The sequence below is a fragment of the Netta rufina genome (genome assembly GCF_964035555.1).
Source record: "Netta rufina genome assembly, chromosome: 3".
NCBI lineage: Eukaryota > Metazoa > Chordata > Aves > Anseriformes > Anatidae > Netta > Netta rufina.
The window spans coordinates 26,746,753-26,774,023 of record NC_140125.1 but is presented as its reverse complement, the minus strand read 5'-3'; the positions used below and the strand labels follow the sequence as shown (position 1 = coordinate 26,774,023).

General features: G+C 39.0%; 1 protein-coding gene across 2 annotated transcripts in view; it reads left to right on the top strand.

Moving 5' to 3' along the window:
* The window catches only part of ARID4B (AT-rich interaction domain 4B), an 85,723-nt gene that overhangs the window by 12,620 nt on the left and 45,832 nt on the right, over window positions 1-27,271 (top strand). For both annotated transcript variants that reach the window (XM_084284548.1, XM_084284547.1), the window contains exons 3-6: window positions 16,068-16,178; window positions 20,747-20,812; window positions 21,409-21,499; window positions 25,753-25,832. In XM_084284548.1, the coding sequence (XP_084140674.1) occupies window positions 16,068-16,178; window positions 20,747-20,812; window positions 21,409-21,499; window positions 25,753-25,832 (348 nt within the window). The remainder of the gene's footprint in view (window positions 1-16,067; window positions 16,179-20,746; window positions 20,813-21,408; window positions 21,500-25,752; window positions 25,833-27,271) is intronic.

Below are 27,271 nucleotides of genomic sequence, written 5' to 3'. Positions count from 1 at the left end.
TTTGTCCAGATTGCCTGAAATGCATGTAGGATGTGGTCAGTTTATTTGGGAACGTTTTTGAGACTCAAAATCAACTTGCTGCACTATGAACTGACATGGATGAACTGACGTAAATTCTCATCCCATTATAATTAGTGCATTTAAAGAGCTGTAGGAAGTGTGTGCTGCATGCAAGGCTGTGGATAGGTCCCTGGGTAGTTCTTGTTTCAGCTGGGTGATCACACAACTGACCACTGATGGAACAAGCATTACTGAGACGTGTGGAGAAACGTTTCACTATTTGCTCGTCTGGCTGTTGGAATTGGTTGTGTTGAGGAGGTCTGTGCCTTGAGAGCATGCCAGGACAACCCTTTAAGAAGCAAAGGATATCTATTAAGGAGGCTACAAACTGGGAAAGGGAATGCAAAAGTTAGATTTGAGATATTTTTGATTCTTTCCTTAGACTCACATAGGAAGGGAAGTTTGAAATACAAATAATTTGATTCATTTGGAGGAGTTAATCTGTTGGAGGTTATTTTAATTTTTTTCCTTCCTCCTCTGCTCTCTTTCAGTGTTCATAGAGTTCGTTTTCTTCAATTGCATGAAAATAAATAAATAGTGGGTTGAGTTAAAACTTACTTAACAGTTTGAGGAACCATCCTTCTGAACCTTCTGAAAGAAAATTGCACTGTAAAAAAATAATTGTCTGTACTTTTATGGCAAAATACTGTGCTAGTGAAAACAGTTTGCTCAGTAGAATATTCTGCCACAGCAAGGCTGTTTGAACATCACCCACAGTAGCTGAGTCAGAAGTTGATCTGAATTATGGGTTGCTTTGTGCTGTGAGGAGGCACTGGGATTTCTTTGGGGATAACTTCAGGTTCACTTGTTCCTTCTCTTGGGACATTTGCAGTGTTGTGCAGAGATGCCTGTGTGATGTGGAAATGGCCTAGCTGTCGGAGTACAAGCTCAGCAGGGGTTATAACTTGCCGTATTTTTTTTTAGGTAAAGTACTTTACTAATTTCCATGCTGCCCCAGGTAAGCTACTTCGCATGCCCAGATGAGTTGACACATCCGTATTCTGCAAGGCTGTGAATATGCCAACAGTGGCTCAATAAATGCTGGTTTAAAAACAAAACAAAACAAAAAACAACACCAATAGACCTAACAGAAAATAATTCTTTGTTCTTCCAGGCTCAGAGAGCTGGTTATGTATGTACAGAGCTGTGCTCTTAACTGATCCACTGACCGGGAGCTCACCCAACCATTTTTTAAGAGCAGCAGGCTAAACTTGATTTGGATGTGTCAGTGCTGCTTGGGCACTTCTGAACAGTGCAAGTACGTGTGTAGTATGCTCAGATTTCACTTTTCTTCAACCCTGCTTGTGCCTAGCTCTAAAAGCTGTCTTCTGAGGGTCTTAAAGCAGTGGTTTTCAACCAGTCATCTGCGGGTGCCTGGTGTTTTGCTGAAGATGTGTGAAGATCTGTTCTGATCTGCGAAGATCTAGCTAGGTCTGTTAGCTATTCAGGAGCCTCTAGCTCTCTTAGAATTTGGGATCAAAATCAGTACATAGAAAAGTTAGAAAAACCTTTGCCTAATGCAACTGTCCTTTTGTAAATGCATTTAATTGCATGTATTTACTTTTCCCTTTTGTCTGCATACAGAGTCATAGGTACCTTAAATCTGTGTGTTTTCTTCCCCTCCTCTTTGTTGCTCAGAGAGGAAGCTGAGGAATCATTTGACTGTTTTGAAAGATGTAATATCTTCCTTATAGATGCACGTACTTGCATTGTAGCTGGGCTTACAGGCAGTTCAGGTGGGGTAGAACGTACTCCAAACATTGTAAAAAGATGGATGCGATTCTGCGGTACTAAGCTTAAAGTATTACTGATGTTTTCTGTATGTGTGGTTAGTGCATGCTGATAGTGTATGCTGTTAGTGTCTTAACTAATGTGATTTTAAATGAAATAATCGTTTATCAGAAAAATAACTCTTTATAGGAAGCTTGGAGAGAAAAATCAATGTTTCTTCAGTGTAGAAGGGGAAAAAAAACAGCATAGGAAAGAATGGTCTGCAGAAGACACTAAAAAATAAATCTGGAGTGTACCACACGGAATACCTGGAATCATTAGTTAAAATATCAGAGGAAGGCTTCTGCAGCATGCGTTACACCGCAAGCTCTGGAGATCTGTGGAAATCTTTCTATTGAAAAAGAATTTTTGAAATTTAAGGTCTTGTAGTAATGTACTGAACCTGGGACAGAAATAACTGAAGCAGCGCTTGTTTGGACAGCAGGAGTATGCCATAGGCGTGTAATTGTCTAGTGATGTGAATGTTTTCCCCCCAGCTAGAATTAGGGGAAGAAGGAACAGGCGTTTTGTTGCTTGCACAGTCTCTCATGTCCTGTTTCTGACGGATCCAAGGATCCTGCATGTTAATGGGATGTGAAAATAGGCGTGTTTTGGGGAAACTGGCTAGTGAAGTCTTCACTTTGGGATGGAGGGAAGGATTGCTGTCCTGAGCTTGCAAAGCTTGTGGTACAGATACACCTGTAAAGAATAATGCTTTTAATATCCACGTGCCAAAACTTGCACTGCAAAAGTAATAGTGGTCAGGGTGCTGTTTGTTTATATACTTCCCCCAAAAGGTATTTATTGTAGTGTCTAGAAAATCAGCCATTATCTGCAGTTCTTTAAAAGGTTTATTTTGTTGGCTTATTTGCCTTTGAATTTCATCCCAGTTTCACTCTGTTAATGGTTTCAAAGGTCCAATTGTAGCAAAGGGAATTCCAGAAAAGCCAAATATAAGAGCAAAATATTTTTAAGCCAAACTATTATGCTCTTTGTGCGTGTATTAGTTGTTTACCCAAACAAGATGCACTTTTTTAGCTCTTGGGTAACTTTTCCCTCTGGATACTAAAGCAGAATAGGTTGCTGAGTAGGGGCTAGCTCAGCAGTGAGGATCCCTCAAAATGTTCCAGATGAGGATTCAGTTACACTGAAACTTAAGGAAAAGCCTACAGATCAGGGTATATCTAGTTGAATTCAGAGATCTTCCAAAGTAAATGGAAAAATACTTGAATTTGGCTGTTCTGCAAACTGTAATTCTTAAAAGTTATTGCTGGTGCTGAGCTGGAAGAGAAGACTGGGCTGTGTCTGCCAGATCTGCTGGAGCCAGCGAGGAAATTTGAGGGCAGCTCTGCAGAGCTGCTCAGTGGAAAGCCAAGCAGAGACTGGTCCGTGTGTCCTCAAGTGCATCTTCAGGTGTCTGGTTGGCCTTATACTTTGTCTTAGGTGCAAACCAACTGTTTGGGGGGAGAAAAGGAAGCAAAAATTAAGCTGGTGGAGAGAGTAACTTTTTCCTGTAGTTAAGATGTCTTTGTGCCGCTTTTGGTGTTATATAGTCTGAAATGGGGACTTAACTAAATATACCTCCACCAAGTCTGAACTCTCTGGAAAAAACTGGATGCAGGAACTGTGATGGATTGGATTATTTGTAGTGATACTTAATCTTTCTTCAGTTGTTTTCTTTTTTTTAATATCAGTGTCAGACATGGGCTACCTCTCTGAAGGGGAGAGAGGAAGCGTGTTCCTGTGACCGTAGCATGTCTGGGAGTGCGTATGCTGGGTCATACAGTGCTCGTGGGCTCCCTGGGGTAGATCCCTGCAGAACCCAGGAGACAACCAAAGGAATATATTTTCTCCAATTTTGATCTCTTTGTCATTATGGAGGTAAGCTGAAACCGAGGCTTTCTGGATCCAGCACGCTTTGGTGGCTGCCGTGCAAGTAAGCTTTATTCTTCCCTGTGCAAGGTGGTGACTTGTTTAGATGCTTGTTCAGTGGTATGGTTCTGGAGAGTTTTCTTGGTCTTTTGTAAGTCTCTGCTTCTTAAATGTCTTAAAGATTGTCTCAACGCTGGTCATCGTCTTGGTAGTGCTCTGTAGTTCAATCATTAAATTTCATACCCCCAGATGTTATTTTTAACACGACTCATCCTGTCTGTAAGCTGAATTTAGTCAAGTTCCTATTTTGTGGGAAATTCTAATTTAAAAAACAAATCATTTTGAAATCAGTTCTCAGTTTATTTTGGACTTCTTATTTTACAAAAACAGATTATTAAAAAATATTTTGTTTGGTTTTATAATATGGTGATAATGGTACTTGCTAGTTCCATATTTTATATATATATACACACGCATATATACATATAAAAGAATCAGCACTCAGTCTGTTCCCACAGACTGTCCAGTTGGATCGATATTTTTCATCTGAAAAAATGTTTCACTGGGAAAGCTAATACCTGCTTTGTTTGCAAATAGTGTGCAATGGATGTAAAACTTAACATAAACTGTTTTTTTGAGTGCCATCCAAGTAGATTAGACTTTGAATACAAACTTGCGTTTGACCTTGCATGTACTCCAGTACTGAAGTGCTTTCAGACAGTTTAAAGCCACTTCAGGAGTTCAGTGGAGATGTTGGACTGAAAGCTGTTTGTAGATGCCCAAGTCTCTGACTTGCACAGAGGAATGAAAACTAGTTTAGTGGAATTATCTGAGGAAGAGTTTGGTAGCTTGATTATCTAGTTATTTAAAATAAAAAATCAAGTCACATTGTACATGTCTGAAGCCACTAGGTGAATGAAGAAAAAGACATTTAATTTTTCTAGGGGGAAAAAAATAAATCTGGTGTGCAATGATTCAACTCAGTAGAGTGGTAGAAAACTGTAGCTTAGCAAAAGTAATGGCAACAAGTCACTATCGTATCTTTTGGGTTGGTGGTCATTTTGTACTCCTCAAGTTTTGTATGAACTACTACAAGAACTACTCTTGGCAGCAGGTAATGCCTGTCATCAACTCTGAATGCTTAAAAACATTTTGGTTTTGGTGGTTACTTTTTTTTCCCCATTCCTCCTCAGGTAGACGGCGATCTTAAAATTTATCCTTGCCTTTGTGACTTTAGGAATAAAGGACTGAATTGGTTTTATGAAGCTGGTTTTCTGACTTTGTGTAATGACCACAACTGCATCCTGATGATGGTCCATTTAGCAGGAACAAGCAAGAGAATGAACATAGCTTGCTTTCAGAACAGTTCTGTTGCATTCGATTTCTAGCATGAAGAAGCCACATCCTTTATAAGGACAGAACTGGCACAAAACCCTATAAGTTTTTAGAAAATTCCTATCAGTTCTGTGACATTCAGGACTGTTGTGATGCTTTACTTGCTTTTGCTCATACAGTTCTACAGGAGAGTAAATCATATTTCGCTTCTTATACAGGTAGTTGTGTACTTCGGGTTGCAAATACAGCAGCAACTGTGTATGTTAGTCATTACTCACTTAAAATCAGATTCCTTTTTCTGTAATAGCCCCCATTTCTCTTCTCTCCCGAGTTTAACTAAAGGGCCTAGTCTGTGCTTTTAACAGATAAAGCATTATGAATATTGCCATTTCAGAAATCTAATAAGTAACTGTATTAAGTACAAGCTATGTTACCACTTTTTTGGGTAAGTATTAAGGAGAATGCATTATGAAATTCTAATCCATTATAATGGGATGCCTTCGAGGCTAAGAAACCACAGCTGTAATAGCCACAAGATTGCAGGATTTCAGAGCAATGAATGCGAGGACAAGGCAGCCAGCTTTGGCCTAGTTAATTTGTTGAGAGGAAGTGGGGACTGACTGCAACAGCTCAGCTTTTAAAACTGAAGAAGGGAACAGATTGCTGCTCAGCAGAGTTGTGTATAGTGTATTTTTAAAATTAGTATTGTGATAAGTAAGTTGAGCTCTAAACAGATGAAACCATGTGCATGCTTCCTGTCTGTCTGAGACATCACACAAGTGCCCGGGGGAGGAAGGATGAGTTTTGATACACATCAGCACGTATCAGAAGTGGTAAAGCTGGTATTTCTTTTGCTAGAGAAGGATAGAATGGTTTTTCCTGATCTCTTTGATTGGCTATTTCGTACGTAGTGTAAATTACACAATCTTTAAAAGCACAGAGAACACTTCAGAAGCCCTTCCTGTTCTGTAGCTGCCTTTATCACAATGTCTTAATTACAGGAGTTTTTTGATGAGTCAGAATTTGACTGTCAATAACTATAGCCAGATTAGGTTTAGTCTGAACTACTAATTTGAGCTTCACTTTTGCATTCTTTCAGCATATATTTAGTAAGACTTTATTCTGTGTCTTCAAGGCTTTAAGTCTTTATTTCATCCCTTACGATCTCTTCAAGTACCTAGCTACACAAATTATTAACTTGCTCTTTTAAACCTAAAAGCCCTGTTCATCCTGCAGCCATGGGATTTCATAATGCTCCAGACTGCAAGATTAAAGAACCTTCCAGTGTCACTTCTCTCCTGTGCCATGAAAGAGTGGCCAGGCACTACAGGCTGAATTTGGCGAAGGACTGTAGCTGGATAACACGTGGGTGTTTGATGCTTCAAAGTAAGAGGCAGGGCTCTGCAGAAGCCTCCTCTGTTACAGTGAACGTGGGCAGAAAGACGACTGGTCAGGTACAGGACTGCATGAAGCAGGCGAGCACCTTTCAGGTGCTTAGCACAAGACCCATCTGCAAGCACTCACGACTCCTTTGGGCATCCCATTTCCTTCAAGGTGGCTGCACCCAGGGTTTGCTGCACTCCAAATCCAGTGCAGGAACAAACTGTGTGCTGCATTGAGCAAGCCAAGGTCCTGGGGGTATAGAGTCCAGACCTTTGCACTAGTCACCTTTTAGCCTAAGGTCTTAGTGTCTGGGGTTGAAGACAGCCAACAGGCTCGGCTGGGGAGCCATCAAGTCAGCACAGTTGCTGGAGTTGCATGGCACTGTATGTGCCACATTAACAGTTCGCTGCTATTGAAAATGGAACGTGCTGCATCCTCTTTCCTCCTCCCCTCGGGGGCAGTTCTGGGGAAGACAATAGCCAAAAATAAATGGAATGTGAGGCAATACCACAGCCTTGCCAAAAAGGCAAATGTCATGCTGGAAAGTAAAAATACCATTTGCAAACTGTGCAATATAGCCTGCTAGCTTCTCTTGCTTTCAGTTAGGCCGTACCTGGAACGCTGCATCTGGTTTTGAGCACAGGACTTGAGGTAAGATGGGAGCTAATTTAAACAGGCTTCAGAGGAAAGCAGAAATACTGGGTGCCTAAAAAATGCAGCTCCTAATTAAAATGTACACAAGAACTTTTTTCCTTTTAGAGATCAGATTACTCTAAGGAGGTGTATCTTTAAATATGAAAGCTGCAAAGAAAGCAGAAGCATGCTGGCCTCCATGTGCAGTATTGATAAGAAAAAAAAAAATAAGGGTGGCAGAGAAAATGTAGCTGATATTACGGAAATAATAAGCAGTGGAATATACAGCCTACAGAGAGTATGGAATATTCACTCCTGAGTTTAAGAATAGATTTGACAGACATCTGTTATGAATAATACAGTTAAAATTATCCTGCCAAGAGGAATGGCCTTGATAACCTTTTATGTGTAATTAAGTTTGTTTCTTGTTACCAAGGATCTCATCTGTCTGAATTCAGTCTCCAATAAATTGGTTAGATTAAGTTATTGTAGTCTCACTGTAGGTATTTTTTCAACTCGTTTTGTTCCTGAATGTCCTGTCCCTGGCTGGCAGTCTGACATCAGCTGACAAGGCGGCAGTTGAGGGAACATGAACATCCCCCCTATAATTTCTTGTGTTGCTGTATGGTATTAGCCAACTGCACACCAGAACCTACCGAAAGCATGGTGGTATAAAGTGGCTATCTGCTACAGACACGTTTTCTGTTGATCACAGGTTTGCATTTGTGCATAGCTTCCATGTGTGGATCTGTAACTTACCAGATAGTCTTTAGGACTGATTGATTAATCAGTAGGAAAGATGTGCCATATCTTCACTTTGTTTCCTATTTATATTTTTAGTTTCGCGTTGGTTGACAGTTGCATGTAGCTTTGACACTACTTCTGATACTTGTTTGACATCCTCCTAGTTAGCAAGAATGGCAACACCAAAATTGAAATGCTACATGTGAATTTTCACCTAAGTAATGTGTAATTCTGTGACAGTTTTACTTTTTAGTGTGATATTAAGAAAAAATGCTTTATACTGCTTTGCAGATCAGCTACAGTCATGATCTGTACAAGCTGCGTTTCATGTCAGTATAGAATAGCATCTTAAAATAAATGCATAGGATTTCAGAACATAATTTTATCAAAATATCTTTAAACATTGCAAATCTAAGGAAACCACAGCTGTAGTTAGTGCCTTGACTTGGATCAATGTTCTAGAAATTTGAATTAGTACATGTCATTCCTTCAACTTTGCCTTTCTGTTCTAATCTACGAACAAAAATAAATCCCCTTATCCTCTCCCCAGCCCCCCTCCTTGCCAATGATTAGTTGAGGAAGAATTGTTCTAAGCATGGAAATAAACCAAGGCAAGACATTTTCTTTTGTGTTTGAAGAAAAGGCAGCCATGGTTTATGGCCTTTTTTTTTTTTTTTTTTTTTTTTTAAGGCTCTCTTTTTCAACTTGGTATGCATTTGTGCAAAGTTTTGGGCAACAAAATATTTCAGAAGTAAATGATAATAAACAGACACTTAATATAGTACAGTTTCAGTGGGGCATTGGGGAGGAAGCAACATTCTTAGATAAGGATCTGATTTTAATTTCTGTTTGCCATTCCTGTTCCTGCCATCAGATTCATTATTATTTTATCGGAAAGCATTGCCATCTTTTCTCTCAACCAAAATGACAGCATTTTTGTTATCTCAGATAGGTTTGCTGTAGAATACAAACTATTCCTTCCACCCTTACAGTTTTCACTGTTTTGTATACTGTTGCACTGAATTTTTAAGAACTAACTTATTAAGAAGAAAACAATAATTAAATTGTCTTTGATTGGAACTAGAAATATTGCCAAAGAATTATCAAATTGTTTTAGAAATGGTGTGTTTTTAATTGATTTTATTGACTGTTGATTTTTTCAGGCTCCACGTAGTTCTATATTAGTCGCTTCATTATGTTGCTTGGGAACAACCTGGACTAGTTTGTTTGATTAAACTATCAAGTCTTTGTTCCAGTCGATTTGGAACACAAGCATATCATTAGCTTCTCTTCTTTTCAGTCCTTTGAAACATCCCAAGTTTTCCGCACTTTAAGTAGCATTTCTAGACAGATTTGTGGCACGCTTTTAAAACTGAGGCAAGTTACCCAGATCTAATAATGTAAATAATTCTCCTAAGCATTATCTGAAGCTTTTAACTCTTAGTTGGAAAAAAGTGTATGTCAAGAAAGCGATTGACTTACTTATATTCAAATGTAAAACATACATCAAGGGCTACGTTATTACTAAATTATTTTACCATCTAATAACAAACATGTAATATATATATATATTTCCTGAAATTCATCATATTTAATACCTTTTGATTCTTGTGCTAAAACACATGAAATCAGAACAGTCATTGAAGTATCAGTGACTAAAAGAGAAGTCTTCTTTTGAGAACTTCCTTTTAGAAGTTGGTTATTACTTTTTTCATCTTTACATATGCGGAAACAACACTGACTTCACTTGGACATACAGAAGTTGTAAAAAAGCATGTCAGACCAAAATTAGTGAAGTTGCACCATTTGCAGTACTGCACTCTAATGCTAAGTAGTTTGAATATTTAGTTAAACCTTACAGAGAATTGCAATCTGGTAGCTATGGCGATGATTGACTTGAAAAAAGATTTTAGATTCAGCAGGATAAACAGTGGGAGCACACACTCAAAATGTCTTTCCTTCATGTGGTCTTTTGGCAATGCAGAGCAAGAGAAGAGACCTACATGAGGAATTTAAAAGAAGTGGGATTAGTTTTGGAGAGTACAATTGGATCTGGAGTATTTGATTAAATAAAACATTCTTATAGAGTGATATGCTATACTGATGGGGAAAAAATGAATACAGATTTCCATTCTAATGTCTCAAAGTACTGTATAAACATCAAATCCCTACTCCCCTTTGGGTAAGATATGCATGAGCCACATTTTGCAGACTGGAAAGCTGGTATGTACCTGCTGGGTTGCATGGATGTGGAGGAAGTCTGTGGGCAAGTTGGAAACAGAATCAGAATTCAATTCTTTCTTTTTTTTCTTTTTTTTTTTTTTTTTAGGCATAGTCATCTTTATGGAATTGATGTTTAGAATAAAATGATAATTTAAAGTTTGTGTTTGGAAATGACACTACTCATTAAATTTCTGGATGGAGAATGTAGTTGCTCTTTGGGTATAATTAGGATAGAATGATTTTTGAATCCTTTTCTTTGAAATATTTTTCATTTTCTGTGTTGAGTTATTTGTGCAATTCTATACCAATTTAGCAGAGTTTAAAAAAAGTAATAGGGTTACTAGTTCCATAGAAATCTAACTTTACACAAATTAATACAGAATACTCATTTTGCATTTAAGACAGATATATTAAAAGGGAATATTGCCTGTTACTGGATTGAACCTCTTGGTTTGGGTCTCTCAGCCCTTCATGATCTTAGTATTTGTAAGTCTTTTCTGCATAGCTCATTTTGATTTGGAGAAGAAAATCAGCTTTTGTGTCTTTTCAAGTCTTTGAGAACTGCGACTAAGTTAGGTGTGGAACTAATGTAACTGGATACTTAGAAATAAAGGAAATCTCCCCTTTGCACTTGGAAAGAAAACTAAAGCTATCAGAAGTTGGTTTATAACTTCTAGACATCTGGCCACTAGCTTCCGTTAACTTCCACCTTAGTAAATAAAAATATGAAAAAAACTGTCTGCCACAGTTGTGTGATGTCTGCTTATGAGACTGGTGAGGTGTTATTTGAAACTTCCTGTAGATTTTCAATTGAAACAGGTTTTGCTACAAAAAGCCTCTCTGCTCCTCTCCTTTGAATTGAGAAGTGTTCAGATTGATCTTGATGTTCCTATCCTAATTTTGATTTGCCACCACGACATTGATAGCATTGAGTAGTTTTCTTCATAAACCTCGTAATTCCTAGTTTGGTCTTAGAGCTGTACAGCAACAACAAAACAACAAAAAAAATGAAGCTGAAATCCGTCAGCCAGAAGTAGATTTGCCTAAAACCCTGTCTTCCCCTTGTGCTTTCAGGTAATAGCCTTTCCATGTAAAAGAACAGCACTGCCGTTCATTCTGTGCTGTAGCTTGCAAGTTTCCAGAAAAATTAATCCTGCTTCCTGTTGCAGTGCTTTTTTTTTTTTTTTTTAGTCTCCTTGGCTTCAGTCTTTTTTTTTTTTTTTTTTTTTTTAAGATGTTGCATTCCTCGCTGAGCAGTTACGTGCCTCAGTAACAGGTTTTTATGGAAAGCTTTTTAGAATTTTTCAGAAATGTGTTGCTCTGAGGAGAGGAGGAATGTATTTGAAATCAACTTAGGTTATCTGCCAAATTGAGTACGTTAAATGTGGCACAGTAATAGGTTTTTCCTGAGTGGCTGCTGTGATGAAGTTGACTGTCCTCCCAACCACAACAGGTTGAGTTTGTAATTAAGAATGCAACTTTTTGCTCACACTCCAGGATTTTGGTTATTTAAGAGCCTGATTCTGCAGTGTGTGGGCAGGTCTCTGCTACGGGGTGGAACTTAAGGCAGTTTGAAAATATTTAAGCAAATAATAGCAATAATCTTTAGTGAAGTACCTTAGTAAGTGGGGAGAAAGTGTTTTAATGGTTTGTGTTTTTTTTTCCCTTTTTCCATTAAAATGTATCTTCAAAAATTGTCTGTGTGATGCTGGATTTACCCTTGTTTCCCCCCAAATGCTGCTCTTCTGAAATCTGAGATTTTTCAAGCCTTTGTTGTCCCCAGACTTTCTGACCCCTTGTTGGACTGGCTCGAGGGTGCTGCTAATTCTGCAGGACGGAACAGGGGTTTGTCAGCAGCCACGTGAAGCTCTGGCCATTCAGGAGAAGCTTTAGGGATCTGGCTGGATTTCGCTCTGAAGTAGCGGGGTATTACTGCTTGGTTGGTAATGCTGCTTGGGGGGGCTGTGGCTGACGGGAATTGGAACAGTGGCGTGTGATGCTGGCTAACAGGGTGCTGCCCTCCGCAATTAGGGCAGGTACACCATCAGAGGGAACTCTGTAGAAAAAAGTATTTCCACTGTTTCTCTTGCTTAATATGAACAAGGAGGAAAAAATAGTGTTTTTTTAAACTAAAGAATCAATTTGGGTTCCTGGCAGGGGAGAAGGCCTAGAATCTTCAACAGGCTTTCTGTAAACCTTGGTCATCAGAAACAAACATGTTAGATTTCCATTTGAAAGCTAAAACCAGTCATTACTTTTTAGTAGTTTGTGGTTTTTTACTTCCTTGAAAATGTTTCATTCGTTTCCTGATGTGGGAGCTCGGTGAAGTGGCTAGACCCTGCCTTTTGAGTGTTTAACCCAAGATGCAATCCTGGCTTTTTGCAAACTTTCCCTGTCAGAGAGACAAAGGGGGAAGGTAGAGGCCCAGCTTTCTCTTGGCATATTAATCTGCAAGCAGTCCTGCAGGCTTTCCTCCCGAGCGTGTCGGCTGTGTTTCTAGATTGAATGCTTAATCTTGTTTTCATGTGGTTTGCTTGGAACATCCTGTGTGCAGTGCAGAGGAATACAGATTAGGTGATAGAAATAATGCATTCGCACACGGTGTATTAGAAGCACTTAGAGGACAATGTAAAGCAGCTTTATCGGCTGCTGCATGGCCTGCCAGACCTCACGGAGGAATTGCAGCGCAGTCACACAGCACGGCTGAAGGAGGTGTGGGGATGATTTCATCCCACGTAGACGGAAAACACCGAAACGTCCAACCCAGCCCTGGAACAGCCTTGAGGGGTAGGTAAGAGCACGGAGCCGGCACTTGAACGGCTGACAGCCAGAATTGTATCGGGAATTGCTCTGCGGGAGGCTGGGTATCCGCTCACCCCCGGGGCCGCCTCACGGGGCCGGGCCGAGCGCGGCGGCGAGCCCCCGGCCACCCGCCGCGGGCCGCCAGAAACTTCTGGCAGCTTCTTGGCGCCGGCCCCTCCTCTCGGCGCCGCTCTGCAAGCCGCCTCCTGCCGGCCCCTCGGCGGCTCCGGGATGCCTGGGATGCTGCTGGGGCCTCGCCTCGCCTCTCGGGGCGGCCTCTGCGCCATCCCCTGATGGAGGTGGCCGCGGTGGTCTCAGGGTGCCCCTGGTAGGAGGCTGCCGGCGTGAGAAGAGGTGGCTCGCCTCGAGGATGGCCAAGTGGCAGCACGGGTGAGGTGGAACGGCTGCCAGGCTGTGCCCGTCGCTGGCTGCGTGTCGAGTTGGCGTTCCCTGTCATGCATCACAGCGTGCCGCTTGTTTCAGTTTCCCATTTTCAGCTGGTACCCTCAACCAGAATGAGGGAAATCTTCTGAAAAGCCCACTTAGGTGATTTAGGGGAAAAATCATTTAGTACAGCTTCCAGTGGAATGCTAAAATCACAGAACACGTTCCTAGGAGCATCCATTAAAGATATCCGATGGCAATTGGATACTTTAAAATGTCTAAGTGATTCATAGTGGTTAATAAAGAAGTGTATTTCACTGGTATAAATATTCATGTCAAAGCCACTCCGATACTGTATTTCTAGTAAACGTACCTACAGTGGTTAAGCAAATGGTCCATATGCTTGGCATTCCTCACCATTACTCTATTTACAGTGCTAAATATTAACTAATGCCAGTGAAAGGAGTTAACCATTGTGAAAGTAGCTTCGGGAGACTTAAACCAAGGATCAGAATTAACTTCTGGGGGAGCAACAGAGATCAATTCCTGCAGATGTTTGTTCTTCACATGACTGTTCTTTTTGGAAGAAGCTTTTAAAAGTAAGGCAGAATAATGATGAATTAATCGCTAGTTGTATTGATTAATCTCTTCATAAAAAAGAAATTGAAATCCTGTTTTGAAGTTTGTTGATAATTGCGAGTTGCCTGTTTCTTATCCATAGACTTACAAACAGTCAAAGGTCTGGAGCTTCAAAATGTCTCACTTCTCTTTTTGTTTTTTTAATTAAGATTCAGTGTTAGTGAAGAAAAGGCATTTTTTATTTTCCATAAGCTAAACCTAACATTATGATTCAGTTCTTGAGATCATCCTTGAGATCATTTGTTGGGCTGTATTGGGGGGCATAGACTGGTACTGACACAAGCAGCTCTTGCAGTCTGTGTTTGTAGGAGATTTCTAGCTACAAGCGTGCTTGGAGCTGTCTGTCTTAAAATCTTTCTATGAAGTTTAGAAGATAACTGACATGAAAGATTATCGGCATCGTAGTGTTGAAGAGTTTCCTCACTAAGGAATGGGGAGATCAGGAGGATGCTCCCCTCTTACAGCTTTACTAACTTTGCAGGAGAATCTGACTGTTTGCCACTGTTCAGATTTATGTTGTGTGAAACAGTCAATTGATCTACTGAGAGCACTAAGCAAAATCAAGTTTATCACCATCTGAGTCCCTGTCTCAGCATCCTTCCAAGTGGAGTAAGTAAAGCATTTCAGCCTGCCTTGAAGGCAAGTACTACATTTGCACTGTTACAGAAGCAAGAAGGAAATGAATTTCTGAATCTCAGCATTGTTAACAGCTACCTACTTAATCTCAGTTGAATTTTATTGTTACTAAATCTGTAATAGAAATGGATATGTGTTCATGGATATACTGCTCTAGTGCAGTCAAGCATGCATGCGGAGAGGGAGGAGGGGGGCTGGGATTCATTAGAGCATTCATGTTTCTGATCTTGACGGGGTATATTGGTGACAATCTTCTAGTATTCCGCAATATATTTTATTACCTGAAAATGAGTGTTAGACTTGAATGAAGAGCCAAGGTAAAATGTTATTAGTGTGGAGTTAACATTGTAGCAGCTCATGTCACTCAATTTCAAGTTTTGCAAAAGTTACAGATCTTGAGCCCTACATTGAAGCATCCAGGTGCCTACTTGCCTGCCTGTGCTTGTGTCCTATCAGAGCTGGAAACAGCCAGGGGGAGCTACCTGCTGTTGGGTGCAAACACCTAGGAACATGCACAGCCTCAACAGCAGTGCGGGGAGCTGTAGAGGACTGTGGTATCTCCATATTCTTCCTGTGGAGAGCCTGGATGTGCCAGAGTTGTCTCTTGTAAGCTGTCCCAAGTCTTTAGGGGTGCAGAGATACCCTGTGGGCTTAAGCAAGGGCCTAGATCTTTCTTCACTGTTCTCATTTGGGGCTGCATGGAGGCCTGCAGCTCTTGGACATGTAGCTCATTGCTATTGCTCATCTACCCCATTGCTGTTGCTCATCTACCCTGTCTTCTGGCCCAGCTTCTACAAAGTGATTCAGAGAGGTGGTTCTGCTACCTCCTCCCCCAGATGATGCTACGAGAGGTTGGGTGAGAGGAAAGGGACCTCCTCTGAAGGAACAGAGCCTTCCTGAGCCTACTCATGCTAATCAGACTCTTGTTCTACCCCTGTCCCTGGAACATTTATTTTCCTCCTCCTGTTTCCCTATTTGGATGTTACCTGTTCCTCCTGTTGCTCGTTGCAGAACCTATTGCTTTGTCTGGGCCCTTCACTGTTGTTGTGCATTTATTCTATCATCATTCTCCTGCTGTACTCTGTCCCTCAGGACATGCTCCTGGCAAGCATCCATCCATATAATTTGCTTTATGCAAGAGTTTTAATAAAAAAAAAAAGTCTCTCCAGAAATGTTCTACTTAGGTTCATTTTTCATTAGCATATGAGAGAAATAAAACAAGCGCCACCGTCTTCAAGAGATGCCTCGAATCTTGAGGCAATTGCAGGAGAAGGTGGAAATGCTTGGTTGGCCTTCACCAGCCCAACAGGGCTGGCTGGCTGCTGCACTGCTGGTGCTGCAGAGGTTGGAGGTTTATGCGGTGACTTGTTGCAGACAGCCGTGGTGTCAGATTATGATATTTATGGTAACCGTTGCATGAGTTTAGTGCTGCACTCTGTGTTTCTACTGCTGGGATACACATATGCTGTCAGGTGAAGTTTTATGGAGCTGTTTTGTAACACTGTCCACAAAAGCTAGCGTGACGATGATAGCTGTATTGCCAGTGGCCAGCAATTAAAAAACAGTTGTTTTCCTTTCTGTTCCAGGCCATTGATGAGCCTCCCTATCTCACAGTGGGCACTGATGTGAGTGCTAAGTATCGAGGAGCCTTCTGTGAAGCCAAGATCAAGACAGCAAAAAGACTTGTCAAAGTCAAGGTATGTGGTTTTCCTGCAAATAATTTTGGGGAAAGAAGTAATGTATTTTCCAACTAGTCCTTTTCTTGGACTGTCAGCGCAGCCTCTACAATAACGATAAGTGTATTTTTGTGGGGTTGGGAGGGATTCCCCCGCACCTTTCCCCATGCAATTAGATACGTTATGTTTCCTTCACTGCTCTGTCATCTGTTTGCCATCAGGATCTGTGGCCTTCAGTGCCATACGCTGACTTTAAAGTAGTTGCTGTAAAACGACAAATGTAGGTTTATGTATGGAACAATGTCTTTGGGAAATAGATAAAGCTTCTCAAAAGTACGTTTAATATGGTTTCTTTTACTTCAGGAGCTCAGGTCACTGCAGTTTTGCAGCGGCAACTAGATAATGCTTCAGGAATAAGATGAAGTCCTGCTGTCTTTCAACAAAGACTTGGCATAATAAGTCCTATGGAATAGTAAGCAGGGAATCTTACCGAATCTTTACAGTTTCTAGTTAATGACTGACTGAATCAATATAAGCCACATGCAGTAGAATAAAAATTGTGGGGAGGGAATGTAAGAGATGTTTTAACACCCATTGGGACTTTAAAGTTGTTTGTCTGATTGTTTGTAGTTTGTTTATTTAGGAATATTAAAAATGTTTTAGCTTGTTTTTATTTCGCAGTAAGTCCACACTGTAAAGAGGCCCTAGATTTCAGTTTGGATAGCGTTGCCCTAAAAGCTTCTAATTTGGGAGCAGGTACTATTTTTCTGTTCCACCTTTTAACCTTATACAGAGATATATCAAGGCAAGGATCAAAAGTACTTATAAAAAAGAAATTATATTGTTGCTCTGAACAGACTTATACTGGCAGAGTATTTTTCTTATCTTCTGTAAAAAGAAGTGAAAATGTGTGCCCTGTGAGTGGAGGTAACATGGTATAGAAGAGTCTCTATTATAAATTGTCGTGCAGGGCTTGAACCTGCCCTCATGCTATGGCCAACTTTGCCTATACTATGTATAAGGGCACACTATCTCCAAAAGCCCTGATGGGAAGGATATTGTCACTGATGTGATGATTAATGTTGACTGTAATGGAAGGTGCTAGTCTTAAATCTGACGTCTTTAAAAAGCCTTTAGAGCAAATGAGTGGTCTTCTCATTTCATTAGTCATAGCTATTACCAGCATGAGCTGGTTTATGTTTTACAGCACCATTGAATTTAAGCTATTAAGTACTGGTATTCAGGTGTGAAGTGTCAGTATTTAAGTACAGGAGTAGTGTTGTGACCAGATCAGTGAAGTCCTAACTACTACCAGCTCTTTAAGAGGACTTTCAACCCACCTTAGATGGTCACTTGCACTGTAGTGGTGTCCATTGAGAAATATTTTTGTATGGATTTGCTTGCAGCTTGGTGACTGCAATGTCTTGCAGCAAGATCTTGCAGAGTAACTGAATTTTCAGTCCGAATTGCTTGTGGAAACTGTGTCTAAAGTCTTGCAGGAGGTGGAAGAGAGAGAGAGAGGGAGTCTTCACTATCTGTTACTGCATAACTTAGGGCAATTAAGCACCCATACAGTTACTCCTTTGTAGAGTAATGTGTGTTGTGGTGTCATGGTTTGTGGTTTGGTGTGTGTTTTTTTGTTGTTTTGTCTGAGTACAGTATCAATATCTTCTTATTCTGATTGTCTTCCACCACTAGTGCATCATCCCTAAACTTAACAGTGACCCCTTAATTTTTCGTCTTTCTGGAGGGTGCAAGCTTTCTCCGATATTAGGTCTAAGCAGAATTCTTATTGTCAACTGTACATTTTAATTTTGATACTTTACCTGCTACATTTATTTTCCACACATCATATGCCTTAGTCTCCTTTATATTAGGAGCTTCCTCTTAGTTGCCAAAAATTCAGCTTACTTCATAAGAGAAATTTTAGTTTGACCCTTTCATTTAAGCTTCAAAAATAGTTGCTCTGAGAAAGAAGGGTGGCAACGTTTGTTTTTTTTTTTTTTTTTTCAGTATCAAGCTTTGTCATCTTCAGGGAAGTAAAATACATTTAATTACTTCACCTTTTATCTGCTTTCTTCATCTGTCAAGTACTGCTTCTTGCAGTATTTTCAGGGATGCCCTCACAATGACTTTTCCATCAGTGACATAATTTAGTAACTTTATTCAATGCAACTCAAGTGCCCTGTGTTTAACACTTCAATGCCATACTTCACACTTACCTGGTAAAGAATTTTATGTTATACAATGTATCTTCATTACATGCATTGCCATGTAAAGGAGTAAAACAGAGTTGCCTGGACTCGTGAAAAGCTTTGAGGACGCTACAAATTTGACTAAAAAGCACAACTTTTGGTGTTACTGGTAGGCTACTCCCTCTTCATAGGATCAGTTATAGCTTCTCTTAGTTATTTAAACCAGTTTATTTTGACAGTGTACTCTAAAACACAATTAGCACCATCATCTACACCCACCAGTTGTATTTGGGCACCCTGCACAGAAGTTTCAGAAGAAACTGTTTTCAGTGTCTGTCTTAATGAAATAGAAAGTAGCAGAGCATCTGCTCTGTAGAGCCTTACCAGGACCTCCATTTAAGGATGGTGAAGAAAAAGGAAATTCCAACTGAATCTAAACAGCTTGATGATCTGCTGGTCAGATCTGATTTCTGCTAATACCCAGTAAATTTTTTTTTAATTTTTAAAAATATGTTTGGAGGTCTCAGGAACTGAAAACTGTTGGTATCAAAATCTCCTGAAAAAGAGGCAGATTGCCAATGAACCTTTTAAAAAGAGAAAACGTTCAGGAATACACAATAGTAAAGTCATGTGTTCTCCTTTCTTTTGTAGTACACTGTGGCTGACTCATGGTTTTGGATAGAGTTTCTTTATGCTGTGAAATACATTAATTACAGAAAGTTAATTAAATCAGTTACCTCTAAATCAGAATTGATACACTGTTTGTTTCGTCTGAGTGATCACAGGTGTCAGATTATTTTAGATGTAAACTTTGAACTTTTGATTTCTAAATAAATCCCCATCAGGCTGAAGTTCAGAAGGTTGGCCCTTGCTCTATTAATCCTTGTCCAGAATCTTCTGTGTGGCTTTCAGTTTACGAAGTATGACTTGTGTCTGTCTGTCAGACAGGAAGTATTTACCGTCCGTAGGTGGGATGATGCAGCTCTAAAAAGAACATACGTTCAGTAGGTATTGCTGTGGTTTTAGCAGGAGATGGACAAGATAACTAATTTGCAAAGTAACACCTTGAGGGTAGAAAGCATTCCAGTGTGTTTATTTTCTAATCAGCCAGCCAAGGTAGGATTTCCTCAGTCCTGGCTTTAGGTGTTATTTTCAACCGTTTGTTACTGTCAAGGCTTACAAAACTCCTAAACTTAACTCTTGAGGAGTCAAAGTAAGAGAAATGGTGTTGGAAAACAGTATCTGTTCTGAAGTAGATCTCACCATCACTGTGTTCTGCACAGGAAACCTCAACTTTAGCGAGAACATAACTTTGGGCACCCTTGTGAACCAAGTTCTTCAACTTAATATAGTATTACTGTTAGCTATTGTAAGTACTAAATAAAGCATCATACACTTAAAACAAACGAGTGTACTCTGGTTAGCTTTAGAACATCACTTGTGAGTGTTAATAAAAGGTGCATATATATGTAATGCCAGAGTTTTCTCAGGGTTTCTCTGAATTTTAAAACCAGAGTGGAGGGGAAAAAACAAACAAACAAACGTCAGGTGCAATTGATCCTGTGACTTAGTGTGTGTTCAAGTTAGTTCAGAGTGAAATGAATGATCAGTATCCGTATCGGATGCTACAGGTAACTTAATCATAAATTTAAATTTCCAACCCATATTTTCCTGAGGATGGTGTGTGTGCTGTGTTAAAGACACAGCCAATGACATGCGAAAATGCCTCAAATGCTTACAGACTTTACTGAAGTTTTGGAAGACTGAAAATTTAGCACTCTGGACATTTACCTCCAGTTACTAGCATCTTCTTGGCTAGGCTGATGTTAACTGAAAAACTGGAACATTCTCTTTGGGTTGTTCATTTTGTTCAGTTGACAGCAGTGCCCTGTATGTTTTCATACCGGTCTTCCAGCAGTAAGTGAAAAAAATGCACTTCAACCAGCAGCAGTAGCAAAGAAATGAACCACGATATGGATTTAGATACAGGTGCTAAAACTGTTTGATTTCAGAGCATTGAAATGTAAATATTTCTGTGCAGTTATTCGTGCTCATAACTTCTGAAACTTCATCCTTTTTTTGCTGTGGTACTAGAACAGTACAATTCAAATCATTAACAGATGTGCAAATACTGTTTTGAGCTGTTAAACATTGTTAGTATTGTCTGTCAGTTCCTTTAGTGGTAATAGGTCTGTTGTAAAAGGTAAAAACAACTTCAGTAACTAAGAAGTTGTTTCCCATTATTTCTAAAATGTATGAATGAAAGTTTCAGCAACTGGAATGATTGTGGTGACTAATTGCATGATGAGAGTAAGAGAAGGACTATTGACATTGCATGTGCTTATGCTGCTCAATTGTATCAAGTGATTGTCAGTTGATTTATATTTTTTTTAGGTAACTTTTCGACATGATTCTTCAACAGTGGAAGTGCAGGATGACCACATAAAGGGTCCCTTAAAGGTAATAAATTTGTTCCACATTTTGTGAATGCTTTGAAAAGCATTCTTCAGCATTTGAAATAAACGTGTATGTGTAGTATAAGGTGAAAGAGGAAAGTTCATTTTATTACCTAGGCCAGATACCTTTGTGAAGCTTAAAAGGTAATGCTGCAAAGCTAAAGTTGGTATACGCTTCTTTTTCATGTTAACTTTTTCCCCTGTAGTTAAAGGGAATACAGCATACTGGCTGATGCAAGCCTCTTTGTTCTTTTTGGCCTTAAAGCTAAGAAGTTTGGCTGGCTCTGATTTTTAGTTACTGTTGCTTTGGAAAGCTCAGCTGGAGGATTTGATGGGCAAGCTCTTATACAAGAGAATGACATCACTCAGATTGGTTCTTGTTCCCCACCTGCTGGCAGGAAATAATCAGCTCAGTTAGTTGGCTTATTTTAGTGGAATGGAAGAAAGAAGTTATAAGGAGTACAAACAGATTCAAATTAAACTGAAAAGGTGTGGTATATGTAACAAAGTCTGTAGAAATTAACTCTGCTGAATACCGAAGTGTAAATTTCATTGACTGTTTTAGAATCTGTCTGGTGCTAAGTGGCTTTTGCATTTTAGGTGGGAACTGTTGTGGAAGTGAAAAATCCAGATGGAACTTACCAGGAAGCAGTGATCAACAAATTAACAGATGCAAGTTGGTACACTGTAGGTAAGAGAAATAGTTGTGTATTCGAATGAAACTCGTGACTTAAATTAAGCCAGTAACCTGTATTTTTCTTGGACATGTCTTAAACAAGGTGAGAGATGTTTTTGGAGATCCTTATGTAAACATTCAAAGTCTGCATTAAAAAAATAAATTCTTACTTTGGGTTTTTGTAAGAAACTTCACCACAAGGTGAAATTAGGATGTAAAACGTAGGCTTAGTGAGCTGCTGTATAATTGGGTACTGCTTGGGTATTTAATATGCTCTTATTAAATATTCTGAAGCAAAGTATGTTGTCATACACATCTGCACAATTCACATTGCAATACATACTTTTCCCTACTTCTAGGCTTTGCCCTGACAACTGCTCCTGTGAAACCAGAGATACAGCTTGTTGTTTTTTTTTTTTTTTTTTTCTTCTATAAGTCTTCCTATTCATTTTGCCTATTCTAGAATATGATATTTCAGGCTTTGGATGATGTATCCACATGCCCACAAGCAAACCTGGGATCTATTAGAATGTAGAAAAATGGGTTTACCCTTTGATGATATGTACAAGTAGATAAATGTTAGGGAGAACTGGTCAGTGGAGGAATGATAACATATATTCCATCTGTGCACTGGTAATTTTAAAGCTATTGTAGGAAATGTCTTGTTTCTTGAAGTTGTGTGTTTGTCTCCTTGATAGATGTCCAGAGCTTGGGAAGATGAGGACCAGGTTTTGAAACCTTAACAAGATTTTCTTGCACCAAGATACTAAGGGTTGTTACTGCTAAAGTGCTGTTGAACAGCTAGGGAAAGACTAACTTTCCCTAGCCTTAGTCCTTTTAGAAAGGAATAGAGCTGTGAGTTTAGTTATAATCTTCCAGGTAAATGCTGCAGAAAATATTTGTTTTCCTGTTGGAGAAGTAGACTATGTAAGTAAAGGAGAGACCAGGCTAGGGTGGATTGAAACATGGGGTATGAAGACACAAACTGACATCACAGATAGTTCTGGTAATTAGTATAAAACTCTCACATATGATCTACCTGTAAAGAACAAAATGGTATAGCTGGTATTAGATCTCTGTTGTATGTCCATGCTCACACTTCTGAGAAAGCATGAGGTTAATGGCTCAGCAAGAAGAAAAAGATAGGAGCCAGTGCAGATTAAATTCTGAAAGTTGGTGTCATGGTTTTTTTTTTTTTTTTTTTGTAAATCAAAGTAGATGATTGTCAATAATCCTGCGCTTGAGAAAGAGGAAGGAGAGATGTAAGAATTGAGGCTAAAAACCTTATTTTATAGATAAAAGTAGACAAAAGCATGTTGACCTTGCAGAATCAGTAAAAGCATCACAGCTGCTGACTGTGTAATGCACTTTAAGCGGGAATTGACTCTAGCAGTGGATGATTAGAATAATCTTTGTCAGGAGGGTGACTGAAATGGGTTTGAAATTATCTTGCAGACCATGATGACTTTGCAGATCTGAGTGAAAGTCCTGCTTCAAGGGCTAGTTGGTATTTACCAAATTTCAGGATTAGCACACTTCCTAGCCAGCAGATTTACCTAATGTAGTTGCAGCACTTGTTGAGAAGTATCAAATTATGTGTCATTAATGATTTTATGAATAAAGTTACTTTGTTCTGAGTAAAACAAAACAAACTACACAAAACTTTGTGGAAGGACAGATAGATCTGAAGTAGGAGCGTTCCTGAAGTTGTTAATATATTACCATTTGTCACTGCAGCAGTGTGTGTGAAATTTAGGATAACCATTTTGTGTCTGCTTCAAGATTCTCTTAACACTAAATTATTTAGGTTGTCTAAATAGAAATTGTATATGAGTTCAGTTTTAATTTTTTTCATGCTACTTCTTTCTTACAAAAGGAAGATGGGAATTAATTTAAAACAAACAGAAAAACAACAAGCAATCAGTATAGCCTTTAGCATAGGCAAAGTTATCTGTGTACACAGTGTGCATGGTTTATTTGCCTGTCCTGTAAAAATTTGTCAAGAAGCAAAAGGTATGGTAATCTGGATACTATTCCAGTATTCAAACGTGTCTTTAGAAAGTTTGTGATACTCTTAATACTTAAATTCGTTGTTTACTGTGAGGGAAAAAGTAGTATGATTGCTTTACTAAAAACGTGGAACTGTACATGTGCAGAAGTGAAGTAGTCTCGCCTCCTTTTGCACTTTTTTCATCAAAGAAAAAAAAAAGCAGCAATGCAGTTTTGGGTTTGGTGTTTTACAACGCAGTACTCATTTGTATGTCTGCTCAGTAGACTGCTTTCAGAATGCCCCCCATTAGATTTGAACATCACATGCATTAAAGCCATAGGTGCTGTACTGGCTGCACAAGTCTTTCAGGCACACGAAGCTTTTTGGTTGAATGTATTTGTGTTATGGAAAAAGATTAAGGATCCCTCTGGCAGGGAAGAGGCCGCAAGCAGATTACCACACAGGATACATAACCTGGCTACCTACCTAGTTCTGAATAGGTTTACCCTCGTTGTAGTCAGCTTATCCCTTGAAGAGGATAGACTTTTTAAAGCTCTCATTATGTAAGGAGACTCAGTTACATTAATTAACACAAACTGAATTAGGAACCTGTTGCCTTCTGCTTCACTTAATGAAGGGAGGACTCAATTATATGTTGACCATTTGAGATGCAGCTCAAAAATCTGTGTATTCTGTTGTGCAGTTCTTGCCCTTTAATACTTTTTCAACAAACATTGAAGTGTCAGATGTGCATCTATAATTGTGATTTTAACACTAGACTCTACTCAACAATTACAGTAGTATAAAACAAAGAATGGTAGTCACAAGGGGTAGTTTTTCTTTGTTCATCAATAGTACTGCATTATATAAGGATGAAAAAAATCTCAGAACTAGGTAAGAGTTTCTTTTATACCAAATAAATAAAAGTTGGGAGTTTGCATGTGTGTATATTATTTATATATATATATATGTATTTAATAGATGTTAAAGCTAGAGTATGGCACCCACTATTTGATAGTCAGATGTGGCTGAAAACTAAGTTCAGATCTTGCCAGGCGTCGTTTGCTGGTTGACAGCCATTCTCTGCACGCTGTTATTTTGGCTCTTGTTTGTCAAAGTGTTTATGTATTTTTAGTTTTCTACCACATGATTGAATTTTAATGAGATTACTGCTGAGCCTGATTCAGACACTGTTGACAGAAGAGAAAGTTTGAATGAAGGTGAAGGAGACATGTTAAGAACTTGCTGAAACTTTAACATTTAATTTAATCTTTTAATCTAATCTTGGGGTTGTTTCCCTGCCCCCAAAAGTCTTCAAGGTCACTGCAGCGTGGGGACAAGAATATAATTGTCATCACTGTTGGGGTCTGGAGAGGAGGTCAGTTCTTGTCTTGCAGAACAGTGCAAGCATTACCTGAGTTAAAACTTGTCACCAAGTTTTCATCCAATAAGTACCTGTAGTAAACTTGATCAAAGTTTACTTTTTATATGACCAGTTTATCAACTTCTAAAGATACCACCTTGAATGTGTGCGATGTGTTTCTGGATTTAAATGGATGAAGTATGTAGCTGAAGCCAACTGTTTTACAAACTTGTTTCCAGTTGACCTTGCTCAATTGCTAGAGATAATAAAGCCTGGTGACAGCAGAAGTAGCATGGAGCCAAGAAGCCATGAGCTCCACAGTTTTCTTACAACACCTGATTTTGATGATTGTTCTTTGACCACAGTTTGTTGTCATTCTCCTTAGGCTGTTATTGCTGCTGTTTTACAGGTTAGCTGAATGAGGTCAGCAGGGAGAAATGCTGAACTTTCAAATAACATTGAACTGTAATTTTTTTCTCTAGATGTCAATCTGTGTTTCTCAGCAGTAAGTGTTGCTTCCAGTAGTGGATTGTAGGAATTCTGGTTTTGAAATAGCGTTCTGTAAAAATGAAAATGCTAAGAATTTTTTTTTTCATTTCTAGCTCGTATTGATTTTTATTTTTGTGTGCTGGTCTGTAAATTGTATGTGCTTGACTACTGATTAGTTAAGATTCCATTTGAAGTGTGGAGTAACTACAGTGAGCCAGCAGCTTAAATATTTGGCCAGTCTGCAAATGCTTTACGGGATATGCAGTAGTATCCAGGTACAGCTTTGTAAGACCTGGCTACAGGAAGATCTTATCTCATTCTTTCTGACACTTGAAGTAATCAATTACTTCCTGATTTAAAAATAAATAAATAAATAAAAGTTAAAATCTTTTCTTTCCCCCTGCCTCGCTTCTTACCTGGTGACAGTATTTGATGATGGTGACGAGAAGACTCTTAGGCGTTCTTCGCTGTGCTTAAAAGGAGAGCGACATTTTGCTGAAAGTGAGGTAATTAAAGAATTTTAATACAACTTTTAATTTGGAAGAAATTAAAGTGATACATTTTTAGTAAATCAGTTTTCAATATGTTGTGTATATCCATGCTACTAAAAACGGTGATTATGTAAAATATAGCCCACAGGGTATGGCTTTTTTTTTTTTTAAACCAAGTAATATGGTTGAATTTCACCAAACTCTGTAAGTTATCAAAGAAAATCAATGTTTCACAGCTATCACTTTTATATTATTAATGGTCCATGGATTGGGGATCACATAGAAGGCAGCAATCACATAACTACTTTGCTTTACAAATATAAAAATCTGTAGGTATTCAGTGCAAAAAATCACAAATGGTACATAATAAATGCAGATGTTTAGGTATATTTAAGTTCTTACGGATCTTACAGATTTTGGAACCTTCTCGTAAAGGTTCAGATAACTTCTAGAATAGTGAATCAAGATTAGGCAAATCTGAAGAGGGCCTGAGTGGAAGCCTGAATCTGGATTCAGATATAAATGCCAGAATTTTAGAGATTGTGTTGTCTCTCCAATTAATTACTTGTTATTAATGATCAGCATGTCTGAAAATCAGGCTGCTTCAGTTCCAAAAACACTAATGTGGATTCAGGAGTTTTACTTTATAGTAAGTGGGTTGAAAACTTTAGTGCGTGTATATAGATAAATAGCTCTGCAACCCAGCTGGCAGAACAAGAGCCAGTTCAGATTTTGTCAGTTTGGAAGAAACCTTACATTCAGGTGACTCCTGTTACTTTAATTTTATGATCATTCTTACCATGGTTTTTGATGTCTTGATAAAAGTTGCTGATAAGCAATTCATTGTCACCAACTCTCAATGAAGGGCATGTTGTGTGTTTCTAATAATTACCTCATGATTGTAAAGCTACTTAGCAGGGAAAATTGCAGCTCCAGCTTCTTGTGCAATTAGACCAATGTCCTGCAATTATCTTGTTGTGATACTGCTTTAACTTCATCTCTGATTTCACGTTGTTTATGGGATCTGTTAGGGTGTCTACCGTGCTCACAAGTAATTCACTTCAAGATTTAAAAAGCCAATTTTATTATATCTATTGAGTTCAGTTCTGTCTGGTGCAGAAGAGGTTTGAGATTCTAGTTGATGTTTCACATTTAAAAGTTCACATAAAACTCAGAAGCGTAACTGAGAGGAACGTGTTTATTTTGGAGGACTTTATGCCACCTTTCAAAGAATTAAAAGAGGTGCTTATTGTACTGAAAAAAGTCTGTACCAGCAGCCTTCAAATTTGGAATGATTCTTCTAAACAGGTAACAGCAGTCTTGAAGAAGATACTGGAGGTCTGTAAGGTCCTTCTGTTGATGTTCTTGTAGTCTTGCTGATTGGAGAATGCTATTTCTCTCTATATATGTTGTTTTGTTTCTAATATCCAATATTGCACTTGCTTCAAAATTGT